Raw genomic sequence first — 17,419 nt, forward strand, 5'->3', positions numbered from 1 at the left:
ATTATGGTCTAGTCATGTAAAACAATACACAATTTTCCTTATTACCAAAATTGCATGATCATTTTAGTAGAAAATCAGGTAAACAAAGAGAGACAAAAATGAAAACTGAGTCAACTGTAAGTTCATCTTTCAAAGATATTCCCTATTAATATTTTGGTGCTTTGTCTTCCAGCCAATTTTCCTCTTATGTATATAAACATAAAAATTTCATTTCACAACGTTGGTATCCTATAATAGCTAAACTTAGTTTTTGCTCCAAAATAGACTCTGATTTGATTTTTAATGACTCGATTACTTAATTGAAATTTATTATAATATCTTTAACCAGCATCCTATCAATAGACACTTAAGAGTTTGGAAATTTTTCAATATTATAAATCAGCTTACATGGAAGTTCTTCTTTGGTTCATCATGAATTGGACAAGGTCCCATTGTTCTCAGACATCAGTGGGGAAGGACAAGTCGGACCTGATTCCAATCACCTTGTGACGGCCTTTTCCCCAGTTAAGGACTCTTGAATCACAAATATCTCCGTGATTTCCAGCCTAATAGTTAGGGCTCTGCATACCATTATCTCTGTCTCCTCAAACAGCCCAACAGCTTCACCAGCTCCTGTGGCCCCAGAAAAACCACAGTGACACCAGGGACCTCTGCTACAGCAACCAGTTTTTCTGGAAACCACTCCAACCTGGAAGGAAGAGAATAAATCCCCCTTTTTCTGCCTCTGTTTTATGTTTCCTGTGTGACATGAGCTCTGCCATTTATACTTGTATGACTTTCCAGGGCTGCTGTAACAAAATAGCACAAAGTGGGTGACTTAAAACAAAGGAAATTCATTCTCTCCCAGTTCTGAAGCCTAGAAATCTGATATCAAAGTATCAGCAGGCCCTTCCTTGACTCCCCCAGCTTGCGGTGGTGGCCGCTAATCATCCGTGTTCATTGGCTGCAGCTGAATCAGTCCAATCTCTGCCTCTGTCATCAAATGCTGTTTCCTCTCCAACCAGTCATATTGGATTAGAGTCCACACTAAGGACCTCATCTTAACTTGATCACATCTGCAAAGACCCTATTTCCAAATAAGGTCACATTCATAGGTTCCGGGGATTAGAACATCAACATATCTTTTGGGAGACACAATTCAACCCATAGCAATAGCCTTGCTCCAAGTCAGGAGAGGAGGGTTTGAGTGTGGGAGGCCATAAATTTATGAGGTGCTTGCAAAACCTAGAACCCCCTGCCTCAGCCAGAGTCTCGTGTGTGTGTGTGGTGGTGCATCTTGCAATTCCCAAGTCAGTAGCTATGTAAGCCTTTCATTTTTTTATCTTAATATATTTGATTTAACCCAACATCTCCAAAGAATTATTATCTCAACATGTAGTCAATATGTAATTATCATTGAGGTATTATACATTCATATTTTTATATAAAATCCTTGAAACCCATAGTGTATTTTACATTTACAGCGCATCTCAATTTAGACTAGCCACATTTCAAATTCTCAATGGTGACATGTAGCTAGAGGCTACCAGATAGGAAAATATGATTTAAAAAAATAGATTTTATTTCAAATAACGGTTTACAGTTATAGGTTTACAGAAAAATTAAGTGGAAATTATAGAGTTCCTATATATCCCCTCATCCCTCCCAGCATAGTTTTCCTATTATTAACATCTCATTAGTAATCTATATAACTTATATAACATTATTACTATAACACTATTAACTACAAATTACTAACTTTAGTGTGGTACATTTGTTATAATTCCTGAACCAGTCCAGATACATTATAATTAATGAAAGTCCATAGTTGGAATTAGGGTCACTCTTTGTGTTGTACATTCTATGGGTTTTGACAAATGCGTAGTAATATGTATCCGCCATTACAGAATCATATAGAACTATGGTTTCACTGCCCTAAAATCCCCTTTGCTCCAGGGCCATAGAGGTGTGTGTGACCTTTGTCATAGTCATAGATGTTTGGCATGATGGCGAATACAGGGGTTCCTTCCAGCTAGTATCCTCTGCTTTAGGGTGAGGAAAGGGAGGAAATTCTCACAACAGCATTAATAATGGAGGAAACCAATGTTGAGGGTGCAGAAGTGGATCATCACAACATATTGATCCCGGAATTAGCATGGTTAAAAGAACTGAGGAAAAGGAAAGGAGGTCAATTTTTAGAAAATCAAAAATGCAACTTTATTTCTGCATTGATCTTGAGTTACTGATTTGGAATCTTATAAATTCAGCATGACTTTTGCTTCCCCAGGCAGGGCCTCATGGGCTTGTGGTGTTTCTGCACTCATGATTGGTGTGCAGCCCTGCATGGGTCACACATAGAATGTCCTGTGGCTGCCCTGGGCCCTGGGTGTGTGAGGCTGTCCCTCCCTATCTTGCACTTTGGAGGCTGTGATGCTAGAATGTTCTTGTCTGAGCCCTGAGTGACATGGGCCCTTTCTGACACTTGCACCTTACACCTGACATTGCCTCCTCTGATGCAGTTCATTTGCATCACTGCAAATGATGTTCATGCAAATGACTTGTTGACTCAGGATTGGGACCCAATCTGGCCAAGAGCAGATGGTCCCTGGAACCTTGTTATCAATGGACATGGATGAAATCATAGTGCTTAGGGCTGCCAAATAAAGGAAATGTGCATACCTCACTAAGACTCTATACACTCGTCCTTGGAGATTACATCCAGTGAGAGATGCATAAACACAGTCTCCTCCTTTCTTCCTTTTCAGGCACCTGAGAATGGCATTAAAGTAGACATGATTTCATGTCTCCCCATACCACACAGCCTTACCTGTGGAAATTTGTACAGTTCCAGCAGTGTTCCAATCTGGGCAGAAATTGCACATGTTGTTTCAGTAAGGACTGCTAGAAACTTGCTCTCTCTCCTACAGGTGTAATTTGGGTTGTCTTTGCCCAGCCCTGAGACCCAAATGAGGGAACCCTCCAGTGCCTTCTGTTCATTGTGCAGGACATTATAGAGATCAACTCCCAGAGATACGTTGGGTAAAAGATTGGGGTTTCTGTTGATTTCCTCAATGGCAAAAACCAAGGCCAGAACATACTGATAGTTCTTGTACTGAAACCTGCTGAGAGGGATGGGGCTACTTAGGGAAAAGACTCAAACCACAATTATCTTCAAATCCAATGCAACCACTTAATGAAGGAAGAATGCCCAGCCAACTCACTCCATCTGTGGCAACAGCTCTCCTGAAGCCCTAGAATTTATAGCTAAATCAAGTAACATCACCTGGGCTCTGGAACATCCTTACTGAATTCCACACACATGGAGAAAAGTGATTAAGTTTATGAGAAAAGTTTAATGAATGGAAAAGCAGATCACATTCAGAGTGCGTTTTGTAAATGCTTCTTTGGTTCAGGATCCAAAATGCTTGTTCATTTGAACACATCACCAAATGCTTCAGAGAACAGCAATAATATCAACATGCGATTGGAGATAGCCCTGGGGAGGAAGAGTAATTACAGCTAACGGCTCTGGGACAAGCAGAGAAGCACTGTGTCTGTGGGTTGAGAATGGTGCAGCAGAAGGCTGGCAATCAAACTGCCTAAACTTCGGCCCCATGAAACTCGTGTATCTGCCACTGTCAACAACCAGGCAGCTAGGAAGAGCTTCAGAGCTCCCATGAAGAAGGAATCACCGTAAGGCAGGAACATCTGGGAGAAGTTTGAATGAGTTAAAACGGAAAACACTTAGGAGTCTAAGAGACACAGCCTTGCAAAGTTTACAAATTGAAAATGCGATTACCAAAACTGACTCAAATAGAAAATAAAGAGAGAATATTATACAAATGTTGCCATGTGGTGTCAAGAGAACATCTGAGAAAAAAATTTCCAAATATCCACCAGGCCTGGAAGAATTTACATGGGGCGTTGCCTGCACGCCAACTTGGCCAGGAACAAGGTCTCCTGAGCTGGTGTGAATGGAGAGCAGAGGGCGAAAAGAAAAGCATTCAGCCTCTCGTCCTGCAATGAGAACAAGCTCTCCCTCCACCATCCAGGTGCCTGAAGCTGCGGGGACACATGAGTTGAGCTTGACTTCTGCCCCCAGGAGATTCACCCCAGACCTTCCCTGACAACACACGTGTTATTATAAATAACATGTCAATACATTTGAACATTTAGATGAAATTCACAAATTGCCAGGAAAATGAAAGTTACCAAAACTGTCTCAAGAAGAAATGAGAAATCTGAATAGTCCCATATCTAAAGAAGAAACTGAATCCATAGTTTAAAACATTCCCACATTTCATCGTGGCTAACACCTCTGCTGGCAAATTCCACCAAACATTCAGGAGAGAAATAATACACATTGAGTCTAGCTCTTCCAGAGAACAGGAAAAATGGGAAAAACTTTTTGATTCATTTTGTGAGAATAGCTTAACTTTGCTACAAAAATCTTACAAGGTCATTACAGGAAAGGAAATTTACAAGCCTCTTTTTTTCTGGAACTAAACTCATGTATTCCTAAAAAAAATTAACCTTCCAAATCCAGCTATATTTTTGAAGGAGGCCACATCATGACCAAATTTGCTTTATGCATTGCCATTCAGTGTGCTACTTCCTGAAAAAGGAGAAATCATAATCTGGGTAACTGCGGTTATTATCTATTATATACATCATGTATAATCTACTATAAATAGAACTGGTCATGTTCTGTTTGTTGGCCTGGGTGTTGTTAATACATGTGTACACTTTTTGATAACTTATCAATCTTTACACTTGGATTTGTGCTCTATTCTGATTGTATGTCATATTTCAACAAATATGTTTATTAAAAAGAGAAAATGAAAGCACAACAACGAATGAAAAACATAACAGTTATCCAATTGAGAAGTGCCCAGAGGACTAACCAGAAAGTTTGGGGAAAACAAACCGAAACAGACCTAACAAGTTAAAAAGCAGAGATATTTAGAGTCAATACAAACCGGAAATTTACCTTATTGAAGGTGAAATTGTAGAGATATACACATGTGCATGTGAGTATTCTATCATGTATACATACATGTATATGATATACATAGGTACATGCATTATATATATGTATGAGTGTTTGTGGACACACATGCACATATGCTTCTCTCTATATATAACTTATAGGGTGTATATATATGTGTGTGTGTGTGTATCTATACATATACATACGGCTGCTCTGGAGAGGGAGGGAGGGACAGATGTTTACTGACCACCTACAAGGTTTCTCAAACTTAATTTTTCCAACATTTGAAATGTCATTTTTTTAAACTTAATGTATGTTTCAATAATACATTTGTATTTTAATGTGTTATACCAGTATAATCTCAGCATTTTTAATTTGTTCATTAATGGCAGAATTCTCCAGCTTGTATGCATTCTCTTGATGCTGTGATGTAATAGGCTGGGCGCTGACAGCCTCCCTTTTGTATTCCAGAGGTTGTGTGAAACCTCAAGTTTGTGGTCTCTCTCTGGCCTGTGGATTTGGACCAAGTTTCTGCACGTGCTCACTAGCTGTCCTCCAAAATTCACTCTAACCACCACTGTTGGGAGCATACACAAGGAAGAAGCCCTAGGGTGGAGGTGTGTGTATGTGAGGCACGCAGAGCACTGGGGGTGCCTAAGGGCCAGCTGGGGAGATCCATGGGTGAGGCATACCCCACAAGTCATGGGAGACTTCTTGATGGAGTGCTCAGTGCAGTTACAGGATCCACATCCTTTAAAGCCCTCTAAGAGTACCTATCTGCCAATGCCTCCAAACTCTTCAACCCATCCAGACTCATATTTTTGTGCTCCAACAGAGGGCTGGAACTTCTCTTCTTGAAACCTGGACTTCCACAAAGGCCCTCTCCTCTGTGTGTCATGATCTAAGACAGTGTTTTCAGGGGTTTCCATGCAGCAGCTGAAAGGAGCTTGAGCTGGTTCACGGGCCACTGCAGGGTCCAGAGCTGGGACCGAGGTCTGTCTGCCTATTACCAGATGCATGGGTGGGTGAGACTCCCTCTGTGTCCCTTGCCATATGGTGCTGGATCCCACTTCTCCCACAAAGGCACTTTTGTCTATGGATGGATGCCAAAGCATTGTTAGTGCAGGAGTAGAAAAACAGGAGGTGTCTTATTCCACCATGATGCTGATATCACTCTCCTTCTTTGAATTACAGAGATTCAAATTTGACTCAGTTTTTCAGGAGCCTGCTATTTGCCTACAATTCTCTACAACCTCAGACCCTCCCAGACCCACTCTATGAAGGACATAGAAATAATGTTCTCAGATCTACTTACAAGGGCCAGGCAAATAAAAGCCAACAAATTGGTTCTGGTTACTCTGCTGGGAACAGAGGGCAGTGGACGTCTCATACATTCTGGTTTGGAAGCAAGACTACTTGTTCTCTGTGGATGAATAAACAACAAGAAAAGAGAGCCTGTGGTAGGTAAATACATGATTGATTCATCTGAAAAGCTCATCTCCTCACCTTCACCTTGAAGGTTAGTGTAGGGCGAGAGCACGGGTAGTTTCCACTGTTCACCTTCTCACTTAATATTCAGAACAGAGAATCAGTTTTATTTTGGGTGGCAATTCAACAAACTAAAAGATAAAATTCCTAACCCCTCTTGCAGATAAGAGTGACCAGACCAAATTCAGGCCAATGATGTGTGACAAGAAGTATGGAGTGGGGGTTTGTGGAGGCTGCACAGATGGAACTGACATAGATGGGAGGTTCAGCATTAGACACATGTGACACCAATCCACAGGTGTTGTAGGTATTATCTCATATACACCTGACGATGTTCCTAGAAAGCTGTTTTTAGCACCATCCCCATTGTGCAGGTTGGGAGACTGGGGAGATCTTGAGAGGCACAGTGGCTTTTCCAGGACACAGAACTGGTAGGATAAAAGAGGTGTGACTTCAGCTCTGTCTCCTCAAAGCTGGCCACTGGTTCCACTCCCAAGGAGCTGTGGGGAGGGTGGTGATGGATATTTGTGTACAGTGATGGAGATGACATGGGCAAGGAGGGAGAGCAGCCAACAGCCTAGCGGGGGCTTTGGGTGGGTCTGATTGAAGGAAGGGGCCAAGTAATAGAACCTTGAAGAAGTGACCTCACTTCCTTGGTGACAGCCCCCAACAGAACTTAGAACTCTGGTTACCAGGCACCCACATTGTAACCACAGCCTCCTGTCCAGTTCATTTGAGTGGAGACACTCGACACAGCAGGATGTTCTCGTGTTGTCCCGTGACTTTCCGAGGCTCTGGCCCCCGGAAAGCCAAGAATGAGAGCATGTTAAGTCGCTTTAGACATTGGCTCAGCCCTCACCTCGAATGTCTGTGGCCTTTTGGCAGGAGGAACCATCAGGTAACAGCATAGCCCAGGGCAGGCCACTCTAGGTCAGGCCACAACTGTGATCCCAAATGGACAGCCCCACACCCCTTGACCCTCATTGTGTGTGTGTGTGTGTGTGTGTGTGTGTGTGTGTGTATGTATGTGGGAGGTGGAGTTAGAGAAGGTTGTATGAGGAGGAACCACCCTGAGCAGGAGCAGGTAGCTAAATGGTGGAGATCTGGTTGTGTGTCATGTTCATACTGAAGATCTTGGCTGCAGGAGAGGATGGTGAGTGCTGGGGACCAAGCTCTTCTACCCACATGTGAATCCCAGGCCATCGAGGTGTCATCACATTCCTTCCCTGATGGAGACTATGCAGATGCCCCTCTGTGCCTGAACTGTGGTGGGGTTTCCCTCTGTGGCAAAGTCCAGGCAGGCCCCTGATGCCTCCTGGCCTGACTTCTGGGCACTGTCACTGCAGAGCTGCACCCAAGTGATGGTTGAGGAGCTGGTAGATGGTTTCCAGTTCGCCATCTCCCTGGAGAGGACACAGGTGCACCAGTCCATCAATGAAGAGGGCTGGTCTGAGGTGAGTGTGGGTGCAGAGGGTCTTCATACCCAGGACTCTGAGATGACCAAGGCACTACTAGAATGCAGACTCAAATCTGAGTCTCCCCTGGAACCCCCCAGGGTTTTCTCATTAGAGTGCTCCACAGTCCCACTCCCAAAGGAATCTGGACCTCCACTCCTTCCCACCAGCTACACAGGAGGGTAGAAAGTCACCTCAATCCTCCCGCTGGTTCACCATGATGTCATTGAGTGTATGTACCTCCTCCTCTCCCTCAGTGTGAGGATGAGTCCACCGTGAATTTCAATGAGGCCTGCAGGATGCGGGCCCTCCAGACAGGCATGATGGAGAAGCTGACAGAGTCCATCGCACCAGCTTTCCTGAGGAGGAACATCTCTAGCTTCACCACCTTCATGGTCAACTACTCGGCCTTAGACACATCCCACCAGGTCCTGGACCAGCTGTTTACTAGGTGAGTGGCCACTCCCTCCTCAGCACAGTGGTGACTCTGCCCCCTGCCAGCTGTGTGTCCTGGGAGTGTCACCAAATCTCTCTGAGCCTCAGTTTGCTCCTCTGAAAAGTAGGGTGGGAGAGGATAAATTTCATGGGGATCTTGTAGGAACTAATGGGATCAGCCATGGCGGGTGCTTACCTGGTGCCTGGCTCTGCAGAGAGGGCTGTGGACGTGCTGTGGTTGTTCATGGAGTCTGCCTCACCCATCTCTGAGATGCGGCCTTTCTGAGTTTGGAAAAGCACATGGAAACCACCCTGTCAAGGAGTTGGAGATTCCATCCAGCTGGTCCTGGTCCTTTTCCTTGGGGTAGCCAGTCAAGGATCTCTGGGGCAGCAGAGAGGCCCTAGGCCCACTCAGGTGTCTGGGATGGTTCTGGGTGGACTACATTCATTCAACCATGTAGATTAAGCACCTACTGCATGCAGGACATTTGGAGACAGTAAACTCAGTGAATGAAGGAGACACAATGCGTGGCCTCAATTTCCGTCTGAGAGTCAGACATTGACATTCGACATCATTCGCAGGTCTTGTCATCCACCGTCCATCCCAAGGGATGCCCTCATAGCCTCCTTTACATCTGGAGGCATCTCCCCTTATTCCAGCCAGGAGGTCAGAGCGCAGGACCACCTAAAAAAGTGAGTGGTCTTTGGGTCCAGAAGGACGGCCTCCTGTCTCTAAAGAACAAGCTCTGTGGGGAGAGATGGAGGCTGTGGATGAGGGGAGCCTGTCAGAAGCCGCATCTCACGCATCTTTTGATTCCCATGGGAAGGCAGAGGTCCGGTGGCTTCCACTCCAGGAGGACAGGAGTCAAAGAGCTATGGATGGGTGCCAGGACCCCTGGGAACCAGAGGGGTGGCTGGGCTGAGTTCTCCCCTAGAAACCCATTCCCACCACAGACCCATTTTAATCTGCCATCCCTTCTCCACATCTACCTCTTCTGACCACCGCCTCCAGGCCCAGAACAGGAGGTGTGTGAGCAACCTGGTCACAAATCTGTCTCAGTGCTCAATCCAGTTGCACAAGTGCATGGAGGGCTGGGGTGGGCTGTGTCCCAGACCTTCAGGAGAAGAGTGTCAGTGGGAAGAGAGTCACAACAGACTCTGTGTCAACCTGCTGGATAAGCAGGCCTGCCACTGCCAGGACAGCCTCACAGGGGTCAGGGCTGCCATGTGGCTCTCACCTGGATGGAGAGGGGCAGGCATAGGGCCCAGTCCCAAGCCAGGGTGCCTTGGGTGAGAAGCGTGGAGGGAAAGGCCAGGCCTCTGACTCTGTTGCCCAATTGCCTCCCCCAGTGCCATCTCTTCTCTGGTGGGAACCTGCCTGGACCCAGGGCAGGATTTCTGGGAGCTCCTGCACTATCCCTGCTTCAGCATGAAGCTGGCCTCTCTGCATCTCAGCTTGCCTGGCTCGGGGCTGCAGGGCCACGCCTACCTTCTCCAGGTCCAGCTGGAGCATCCACGGCCCATTGAGGCAGAGCTGGAAGGTGAGGCGACTGCAGTCTGGGATGACAATTTGCAGAGTGTTCAGAGGCTTGGTTCACTTCAAGGCAGTGGGGTCTTTCCTGGCTTTGACAGGCACAGGGGAAGTCAGCTACTTGAGTGACACTGTTTCTTTCTCCTGCTGCAGTACCATCTCCAGAGCTCCCTCCAGCTCCAGCACCAGAGCAAGGGCCAGCTCCCTGGCTAGATCCAGCTCCAGCTCTAGTTCCACCACCTGTGCTAGAGCTGGAGCCAGTGTCACCTCCATCAGTCCCTCCAGGGCCAGAGCCACCACCAACATCAGCTCCAGCCCCAGTGCCAGCTCCTGAGCTGGAGCCAGCTGGACCATTGGCTCCAGGGAGAATCCTCCCTCCACCTGGAGAGATAACAGCAGAGCCAGATCCAGCCCCAGAGCCCGCCTGCCCCTGGGACGTGACCACCAAGAACCTGCTGAGGGAGGAGAAGCCTGACTTCTTGGAGTTCCCTCCCCGGCTGGTGGCAGAGCAGTTGACACTGATGGATGTGGTGAGCAGCGGGGCTCTCAGGGCAGGTGGGGCCGGCCTTCCCTGTGCCATCAGCTGCCCCAGACCTGCCATTTCCTGATCCAGAATCCCATGATCTCGGTCCAACCTCTTGCTTCCCCACTTACCCTCATGTGACCTGAGCAGCCTTCTTAACTCCCAAGCCTTTGCTGTCCTCATGTGGACAGTAGGGGTGGACACTGAGAGCAGCTGCCATGCAGAGTGGCTGTGCAGGTGGATGAGGGGGAGCAGAGAGGAAGTTGGGCAGAGTCTGCGCTTTGGTGGGGGAGGCGAGCACACTGAAGCGCTGTCTCGTCCTTGGGTAGTTCACTCATTTGCCCAGGAGGCCTCAACAGCCTCAGCACTAATTAGGCACCTCATGTGTACATGACTACAAGGCAGACAAACAAAGCCCCTGGTTGTTGCTGCCTTGGGGGAATGTGCATCTGAAAGAGGAGTCAGACCCCAGGATGGTCAGAATGGGTGGAAGATGCCCCTAGAGATGGTCAAGCAGGAGCCGAGTTCTGGTGCTTGGAGGAAGTGAGACTGGGCGGCGAGCAAATGCCACTTCCCTGCGCCACAGTATGGGTTCCTGGGTCATCCTGTGCTGGGTGCCCTCAGGGGACACAGGCAACACCCAGGGACTCCCACAAGCCTCAGGCCGCATTCTCAGCTTCCTGAGCTCCAGCTCTCACCACTGACCCAGCCTGGGACTGGGGGCTGCAGATGCTGAGCTGGGCTGTGGCAGGGCTGGGTGACACTCCCTGTCCTCCCCAGGAGCTCTTCAAGACAGTGAGGCCCCACGAATTCCTGGACTCCATCTGGTCCCAGGGTGACAACAGGGGCATTGAGCACGTGGGACCCACCATCCATGCCACCATGACCCACTTTAACAGAGTGGTCGAATGTATCATCACCACCTGCATTGGGGACCCGAGCATGACGGCCCAGGACAGGGCCAGGGTGGTGGAGCTCTGGATCCAGGTGGCCAAGGTAAGATGTGGGAGGCCCTGGGAGCCCCTCTCTGGAGTCAGGGGAACTGCCCCTTCTCCTTTCTCAGCTCTCACGTTTGAAGTCCGTGGTCTGAGCCTTTGCACAAACCTTAGGCCCCTCCTGCCAGGCCTCGATGACCTGACTCCTGGTCCCAGTGGTAGGAAGCTCACCCCTTCCTGGGCTCCTTTCTTGGCTTGAGCTAAAATCCTCCTCCCTGGAAGTATTCCTCATCAGGTTCCAGCTGTGCCTTTCCCGGGTTCCCTGAGCCGCTGTCTCATCCAGGACAGGAGACGTCAATGAGGCGACAGAAGCCAGAGGAAGCAGGGCTCCAGCTCCCCCTCACAGCTCATTCTCTTCCCTTCCCCAGGAATGCCAAGGCCTGAGGAACCTTTCCTCTCTCCATGCGATCTTCTGGGCTCTGGAGGGCCCCTCCATTCAACGTTTAAAAGAGACGTGGAGACAGGTGTCCAGGTGGGTAGGCCTCTCTCCATGCGAGCACCACCTGGGTGGACCAGACACCCCCCACAGGGCTGGCATTGCCCTTCAGTCAGTTGGGACCTCCTGGGAGACAGCAAACCCTGGGGATAGGGTCTGACCTGGTTGGCAGGCTTGAAGTCTTTCTGAAAACTTAGGCCAGTGGTTCTGCTTCAGGAATCAGTTTCCCTAAGTGACAGATCATGGCTTGAACCAAATTGAAGATTTTCAAGTGTTTGCAGCAACAGAACTCTCTGTCCACGTGAAATTAAGACTGTTTAAAACACATCTGCTGAGAAAATAAGAGAATGGAGGCCCCAGGTGACAATAGGAGAGCCCCTCCCCAGTCCCAGACACCTCAGGGCTCAGACGACACAGTGAAAATGCTCATCCAGGCTGTCTGGATCTTCTGGGTTTTCAAACAAAAGGGATTTACCCTCAAACCACTCCACAGTGTTTCTTTCCTTTTTTCCCTCCTCAGGAAGAACTGTCAAATAGTTAAAAAGATCTTCCAAACATGCCACCGGGAGAGCAGGAAGCTTCTCAAGGAGGTGAGTGGAGGCTGGAGATCTGGAAGGACGGGAGGTGAGGTGGGGAGGGACCAGGCAGGATGTGCTTTGGTAAGTTTTTCACTTAAGGTTCCCTGAGAAATAACGGTCTGTCTTGTCCAGCTGGACAGGAAGCGGGGGGTGTGAGCTGCAGGGGCAGGTGGGGACTGTTTGGGGCAGGAGGCCTTGGTCACGGGATACAGTGGTGTCGCCTGGACTGTTCCAAGAGGTGAGGAGCTGGCAGAATGAGCAGGTGTCTGGCTTCCATGCGGACCCATCAGCTGGCCCTCATCATCCTCCAGGCTGGCGGGTGGATGGAGTGGGTGGGGGTTCCTTTCTTCCTAAAGCAGCCCAGTCTGTCCTCAGGAAGCCAGGCCCCAGCTGCTCCTTCTGTCTTCATTGCACCTCACAGGGGAGGGCATTCTGCCTGTCCCAGGGATGGGCACTGTGAGGTCACACAGGCCTTGTGGACACAGGGGCTGAACAGCCTTGGGCCAAATGGTGGATCTGGGACAGAACTGTGTGCTCTCTGGGACTGTGCACTCTAGCCCGACAGTGGTCACTACTGACAAACCAGTGAGTCTCCCCTGGGGCGTTGTCGACAAGGATACGCCTCAGATGGCAATGAGAATTATCAGGGAACCTACAGATTCTTAATGGACCTTCCTGACAGATTCTTAATGGCCTCCATCGAGGCCCTGGCAGGAGGGGCCTAAGGATTGTACAAAGGCTCAGACCACAGACTTCAAACATGAGAGCTGAGAAAGGAGAAGGGACATTAGAAGTTTCCAAGTGAAAAACGATGCAAATGTCACCATTACACAGTGCCGTGGTCAACTCCTACACTGTCACTCAGATGTGGCACACGGGGGTCCCCTTCCTGAGTGAGTGAAGGAGGAGTTCTGTGCAGAACAATCCTGAGGGGATCCTAGGGAGCTGAGGACTTTGGCATCGCCTCAGGGCCAGCCTGGTGTCAGAGAATCCCAGGGGGCTAGAAAACACAGAAGCCACTTGCATGGGACCCCGAGACACCTTGTGCCTCTCCATCCATGGCTCAGGTTGACTGAGGGCCTCAACACACCCCGAGAGTCCAGAGGACAGGACATTGGTCCGAGGTGTGTCTGGAGGAGGAGTGAAGGCCGGGGGCCAGGGCCTCTGGCTGGGAAGGGGAGCGGTCTCCTCTGTGGGCCCCTGAGCAAGTCACTGCCCCTCTGTGGGCCTTGGTCTCCTCATCTGGGAAATGGAGGGAGATGATCTGTGGTGCAGGCCTCACAGGGGTGATGAGGTACAAGGGGGAGAGGAATGTGCAGGGGCTTTGTGCTCCTCCTCCTCGAGGGGGGAGGGGACAGCACTGGTGACAGTCAGATGATACTGAGTCCTCAGGGGACCCTGGGAGGCATGGGGAGTCCTCCTCACACTTTCCTGATGAGGAGAGAAGCTTAGGGGCCTGGGCAGGCCTGAGGGCACAGAGAAGGGAGTGTTGGAGCTGGGAGTGATCTAGAATCAGGGCACCCTGGAATGGGAGCAGCCATAGACACCAGATGTCCAGGGTCCAAGATCAGGGGCCTGGGAGACATGGGGAAGGGAACATGGCCTCCCTGAGCCTGTCCTTGACCCTGCAGGAGGTGATATCTGTGAGGGCCACCCTGCAGATGGACCCCCAGGGAGCCCAGGAGAGACAGCAGCAGCAGGTGAGGTGGCCTGAGGGGGAGGGTCTAGGTGTCAGAGGAGGGGTCACTCACCTCATGGCTGGAGGCCTCCCTAAGAGAGGGGTCCCTCCTCCTCCAGCCCAGCTCCAGGAGCCCAAGAGCCTGAAAGGCCTGCCCTGGAAGTGACCAGGAGGAGGCCTGGAAGGGCTGGGCCCAGGATGGGTTAGGGAGGGGAGGGGCAGGGACCACATACCCTGGGATTTGCCAAAAGCCGCCCCTGGGAGGTGACTGGGGATGTTGGGTGGTCCTGGAGGGGGCAACTGGGGGGAGGCCGCTGAGGGTCCTAGGCTGTTCTCTGTGGGAGTCTGTGGTGGGCAGGAGGCTGGGGTGAAGGGATTTGGGGGAGGGTCCATGGGGGCACCTGAGAGGTGGGACTCATCTCACCACTTCCACCCTGATTTCACAGGGTGTCGTCCCCTTCCTGGGCATGTTCCTCTATCACCTGAAGCTGCTGGACATTGGGATGGAGGATGATCTGGAAGTGAGTGAGCCTGGAGGTGGGGCCAGGGAGCAGGATCCTGAGGTTTGGGAGGCGAGAGCCCTGCACTGGGACCTGAGTTCTCAGTACCTGGCAAACCTCCTCTCATGAGAGCCCCATGGCCACACCTGGGAGTTGGGGAGTCAGGCCCATCTTAGCAATGCGTGAATAGACGCTCCGTATAAGCCCCCCACCAGTCTACCTGGGCTGGTGAAGCTCATAGCTGCCTGCCTGCAGAGCTGCAGGAGGCTGTGTCTGAGATGGATTCAGCCTCCCCCTCAGGCCCTGCCCCTGGGGGAGTGCCATCAGCCCCTGCAAGTGAGGAAGCACTTCTGTGTTCCAGCTGTCCCTTCCTCCCTGAGGCCTCAGTCTCCCCGTCTGTCATCAGAGAGGGTGTGCTACATAAGGTCTCTGGCCTCAGCTCCCCTGTCCCTCCTGCCCTGGAGCCCAGAGCCTGGCCCAGTGTCAAGTTCTCTTTGTGGAAGGTCTGCCCTCTGCTGGGCCCTGACATTCCTGCAGCCTGAGAAGGGGTGGGATGGGGGTTGGTTCTGGGCTTAGGGGGCTGTTTCTGATGGACATTGGCTGTCTCCCTTCCAGGGAAATCGGCTCAACTTCCAGAAATGGTGTGAGGTGAGCAGCTATGGGGAGGATGGGGATGTGGAAATCAGAGACCTCCCCTGGCAAGACTTTCTCTGGCCTCATCCCTTGGGTCTTACATTTATTGGGAGAGTCAGATCCACAAAGCTGGGCATCCCATCACGTTGGCGGGTGCGGGAGGGGCTGGCATCAAGGACACCTTCCTGGATGAGGAACTCATTCAAGCCAACTGTGAGGACAGGCAAGTCCTGAATGGAGTGGGAAGGAAGGAGGGTTCCCGAGTGAGCACAGACCCCAGACCAGATCCTCACTCCGCACAAGTCCCTGGCAGCGTTCCCCACCCAAGCCCTGTCTGCATCCTCTCCTTTCTCCCAGAAATTCACACTCATCCGGAGGATCCAGCTGCTCCAGCAGGCTGCAAATCAGTATGACCTGGAGCCCGACGAGCGATTTGGGGCCTGGTTCCAGGCCATGGAGCCCATCAGTGTCCATGAGAGGTGAGGGGGACAGGAGTTGGGTGAGGGCAGGGCAGACTCTCTCTGATGGCCAGCTCCAGAGCCTGTGGCCTGGCTCGCTGATCAGCCACAGAACTCGTAGCGTGGTGACCCATGGGGCACCAGGACTCAGCTGCTGGCAGGCTCTGGGAGGGGCACCTGAGGTGTGGCTCCTGGTAGCTCACAGGTCCACTCTGTCCTGTAGCTACTGGGTCTCCTGCCAGCTGGAGCCCGCACACCAGAAGGCGAGCAAAATGCGGCTCTTCAGGAGAAAGAGGAACCGGACATCCTCCAGTTCAGGGCCGAGTGAGTGTTGGGACCAACAGCGACTGAATCCAAGGGGCTCAGTACAGCTTCGGGCTAAGCATGGGACTGGATCCCAGCTCCACTGCTGGGCAGGCCTGGGACAGGCCGCTCCCCTCTCCTCTCTGGGATTTAGTTGCATCCTCTGAAATGGGTGATGCTAAATGATGCCTCCCGCATCAGGGACAAACGGGGTGCTGTTGATGGACTGAGCACTCGGCACAGAGTTTGGCTCAGAGTGCAGGGGTGCAGGGAGGTGTGCCATGAATCTCAGGGAGGGACCCCAAAATAGTCTGTTTCTTCTCTTCAGCCACCACGCCCTTGGCGATGAGCCGTCACACTCTGGAGACCACAAGGGCAGCTCCTCCTGACCAGCAGTGACACTGGCGCCCTCATGGTGCACCAGGCCAGCTCTTCCCACCCTGAGTGAACGAGGACATCCTAAGACTTTCCCTGGTTTCCCCTAAAGCCCCAGAGGGAGGGCACCACCCCTTCCAACTCCCTGACATCTCCACCCCTGCGACCGTTAACCCACTGGGGAGGAGTGATATTATTTCTTTAATAGTAAATGGTAGGTTTGACTCTTACGTTATATCCTGTTTCTGTCACAGCCTGGGTGTTGTGGTGTGGTTCTTTCACTTCTTCTGCTCATGTAAAAGAGACACAGAATCTTATTTTCCTCCTTGAATTAAGAACTTGTGTATGGTCACAGCTTATTGTATGTGGGAGAAGGGAGGAGGGCCAGCCTCCTCCCTGGCTACTGAATGACACCCTCAAGTCCCCCTTCCTCAGAGGACAGGTGCATTTCTGTGTGGTTCACCTGGGCCAGGAGCAGAGACAGCCCCTCAGATCTCCCTGGATGTCGAGGTTGGAGGGACTTTCCCAGGCAGAGCAATAACCACTGAAATGTGGATGTCTTTCAAATAGCACTTACCAGGACCATGTCCTTCCCCAGGACAGTGGCTGTCTTTCTACAGCTTATCAGGAAGAAGGAATGTTTTTTGCTTCTCTTGTTGATGTTTCTTTGATCAGATATTGGAAATTGCCGTTTTCTAACCAGTCTCTGGATGTGCATCAACACTAAATGAGGAAAAATGTAAAAAGATAAAAGGTTGCACATGGAACAGACAAGGCCAGAGGAACACCATGTGCAGATGGACTAAGGGCCAACAGGACATCCCCATCAGGCCGCCTCTAGTCCTCCCTGTTCACCCTTCGCCTAGATTGGAAACCTGGGATCCTGGCCCATGCCCTAGGAAGTCCTTTTCCCACTTGTTTCATATCCAGAGGGAAAGATTCATGATGCAGCTTTTAAAGCTACAACAGGACTTTGTTCCATAAACCTCACTGCTCCCTGTGAACTAGGATTTCCAGCATCCCCGCACTTCCTTGTATGATTCTTTTTGGGCAGAAATTCCCT

The 17,419-nt window shown here is 50.4% G+C and overlaps 2 protein-coding genes and 1 long non-coding RNA gene across 7 annotated transcripts; 2 read left to right on the forward strand and 1 right to left on the reverse strand.

The window, feature by feature from the left end:
- Positions 1 to 613: 613 nt before the first annotated feature.
- Positions 614 to 6,424, reverse strand: LOC147911194 (uncharacterized). Its single transcript, XR_015551445.1, has 3 exons — positions 6,285 to 6,424; positions 2,659 to 6,062; positions 614 to 688 (listed from the first exon to the last, which is right to left on the reverse strand). It is a non-coding gene; the product is annotated as an uncharacterized LOC147911194 (long non-coding RNA).
- Positions 4,931 to 12,029, forward strand: LOC147911195 (ral guanine nucleotide dissociation stimulator-like). Of its 4 annotated transcripts, XM_087428434.1 has the most exons (9): positions 4,931 to 5,009; positions 6,164 to 6,429; positions 7,804 to 7,911; positions 8,169 to 8,362; positions 8,929 to 9,039; positions 9,697 to 9,887; positions 10,031 to 10,407; positions 11,181 to 11,396; positions 11,764 to 12,029. In XM_087428434.1, the coding sequence occupies exons 3-9, from the start codon at positions 7,819 to 7,821 to the stop codon at positions 11,989 to 11,991; spliced, it is 1,410 nt and encodes a 469-aa protein (XP_087284560.1). In that variant the 5' UTR covers positions 4,931 to 5,009; positions 6,164 to 6,429; positions 7,804 to 7,818; the 3' UTR covers positions 11,992 to 12,029. The 4 variants fall into 4 exon arrangements, with proteins under 4 accessions (XP_087284560.1, XP_087284561.1, XP_087284559.1 ...); XM_087428435.1 differs by lacking the exons at positions 4,931 to 5,009; positions 6,164 to 6,429 and adding an exon at positions 6,502 to 6,764; XM_087428433.1 differs by lacking the exons at positions 4,931 to 5,009; positions 6,164 to 6,429 and having other exon boundaries at positions 7,461 to 7,911.
- Positions 12,030 to 12,035: 6 nt separating this feature from the next.
- On the forward strand, positions 12,036 to 16,730 carry LOC147911196 (ral guanine nucleotide dissociation stimulator-like). Of its 2 annotated transcripts, XM_087428438.1 has the most exons (7): positions 12,036 to 12,421; positions 14,041 to 14,109; positions 14,534 to 14,608; positions 15,203 to 15,235; positions 15,578 to 15,699; positions 15,902 to 16,002; positions 16,310 to 16,730. In XM_087428438.1, the coding sequence occupies exons 1-7, from the start codon at positions 12,179 to 12,181 to the stop codon at positions 16,378 to 16,380; spliced, it is 714 nt and encodes a 237-aa protein (XP_087284564.1). In that variant the 5' UTR covers positions 12,036 to 12,178; the 3' UTR covers positions 16,381 to 16,730. The 2 variants fall into 2 exon arrangements, with proteins under 2 accessions (XP_087284564.1, XP_087284565.1); XM_087428439.1 differs by lacking the exon at positions 15,203 to 15,235 and having other exon boundaries at positions 12,037 to 12,421.
- Positions 16,731 to 17,419: the final 689 nt, after the last annotated feature.

This window comes from Ceratotherium simum, unplaced genomic scaffold (assembly GCF_057802395.1).
Source record: "Ceratotherium simum simum isolate JZ-2026a unplaced genomic scaffold, ASM5780239v1 HiC_scaffold_48, whole genome shotgun sequence".
NCBI lineage: Eukaryota > Metazoa > Chordata > Mammalia > Perissodactyla > Rhinocerotidae > Ceratotherium > Ceratotherium simum.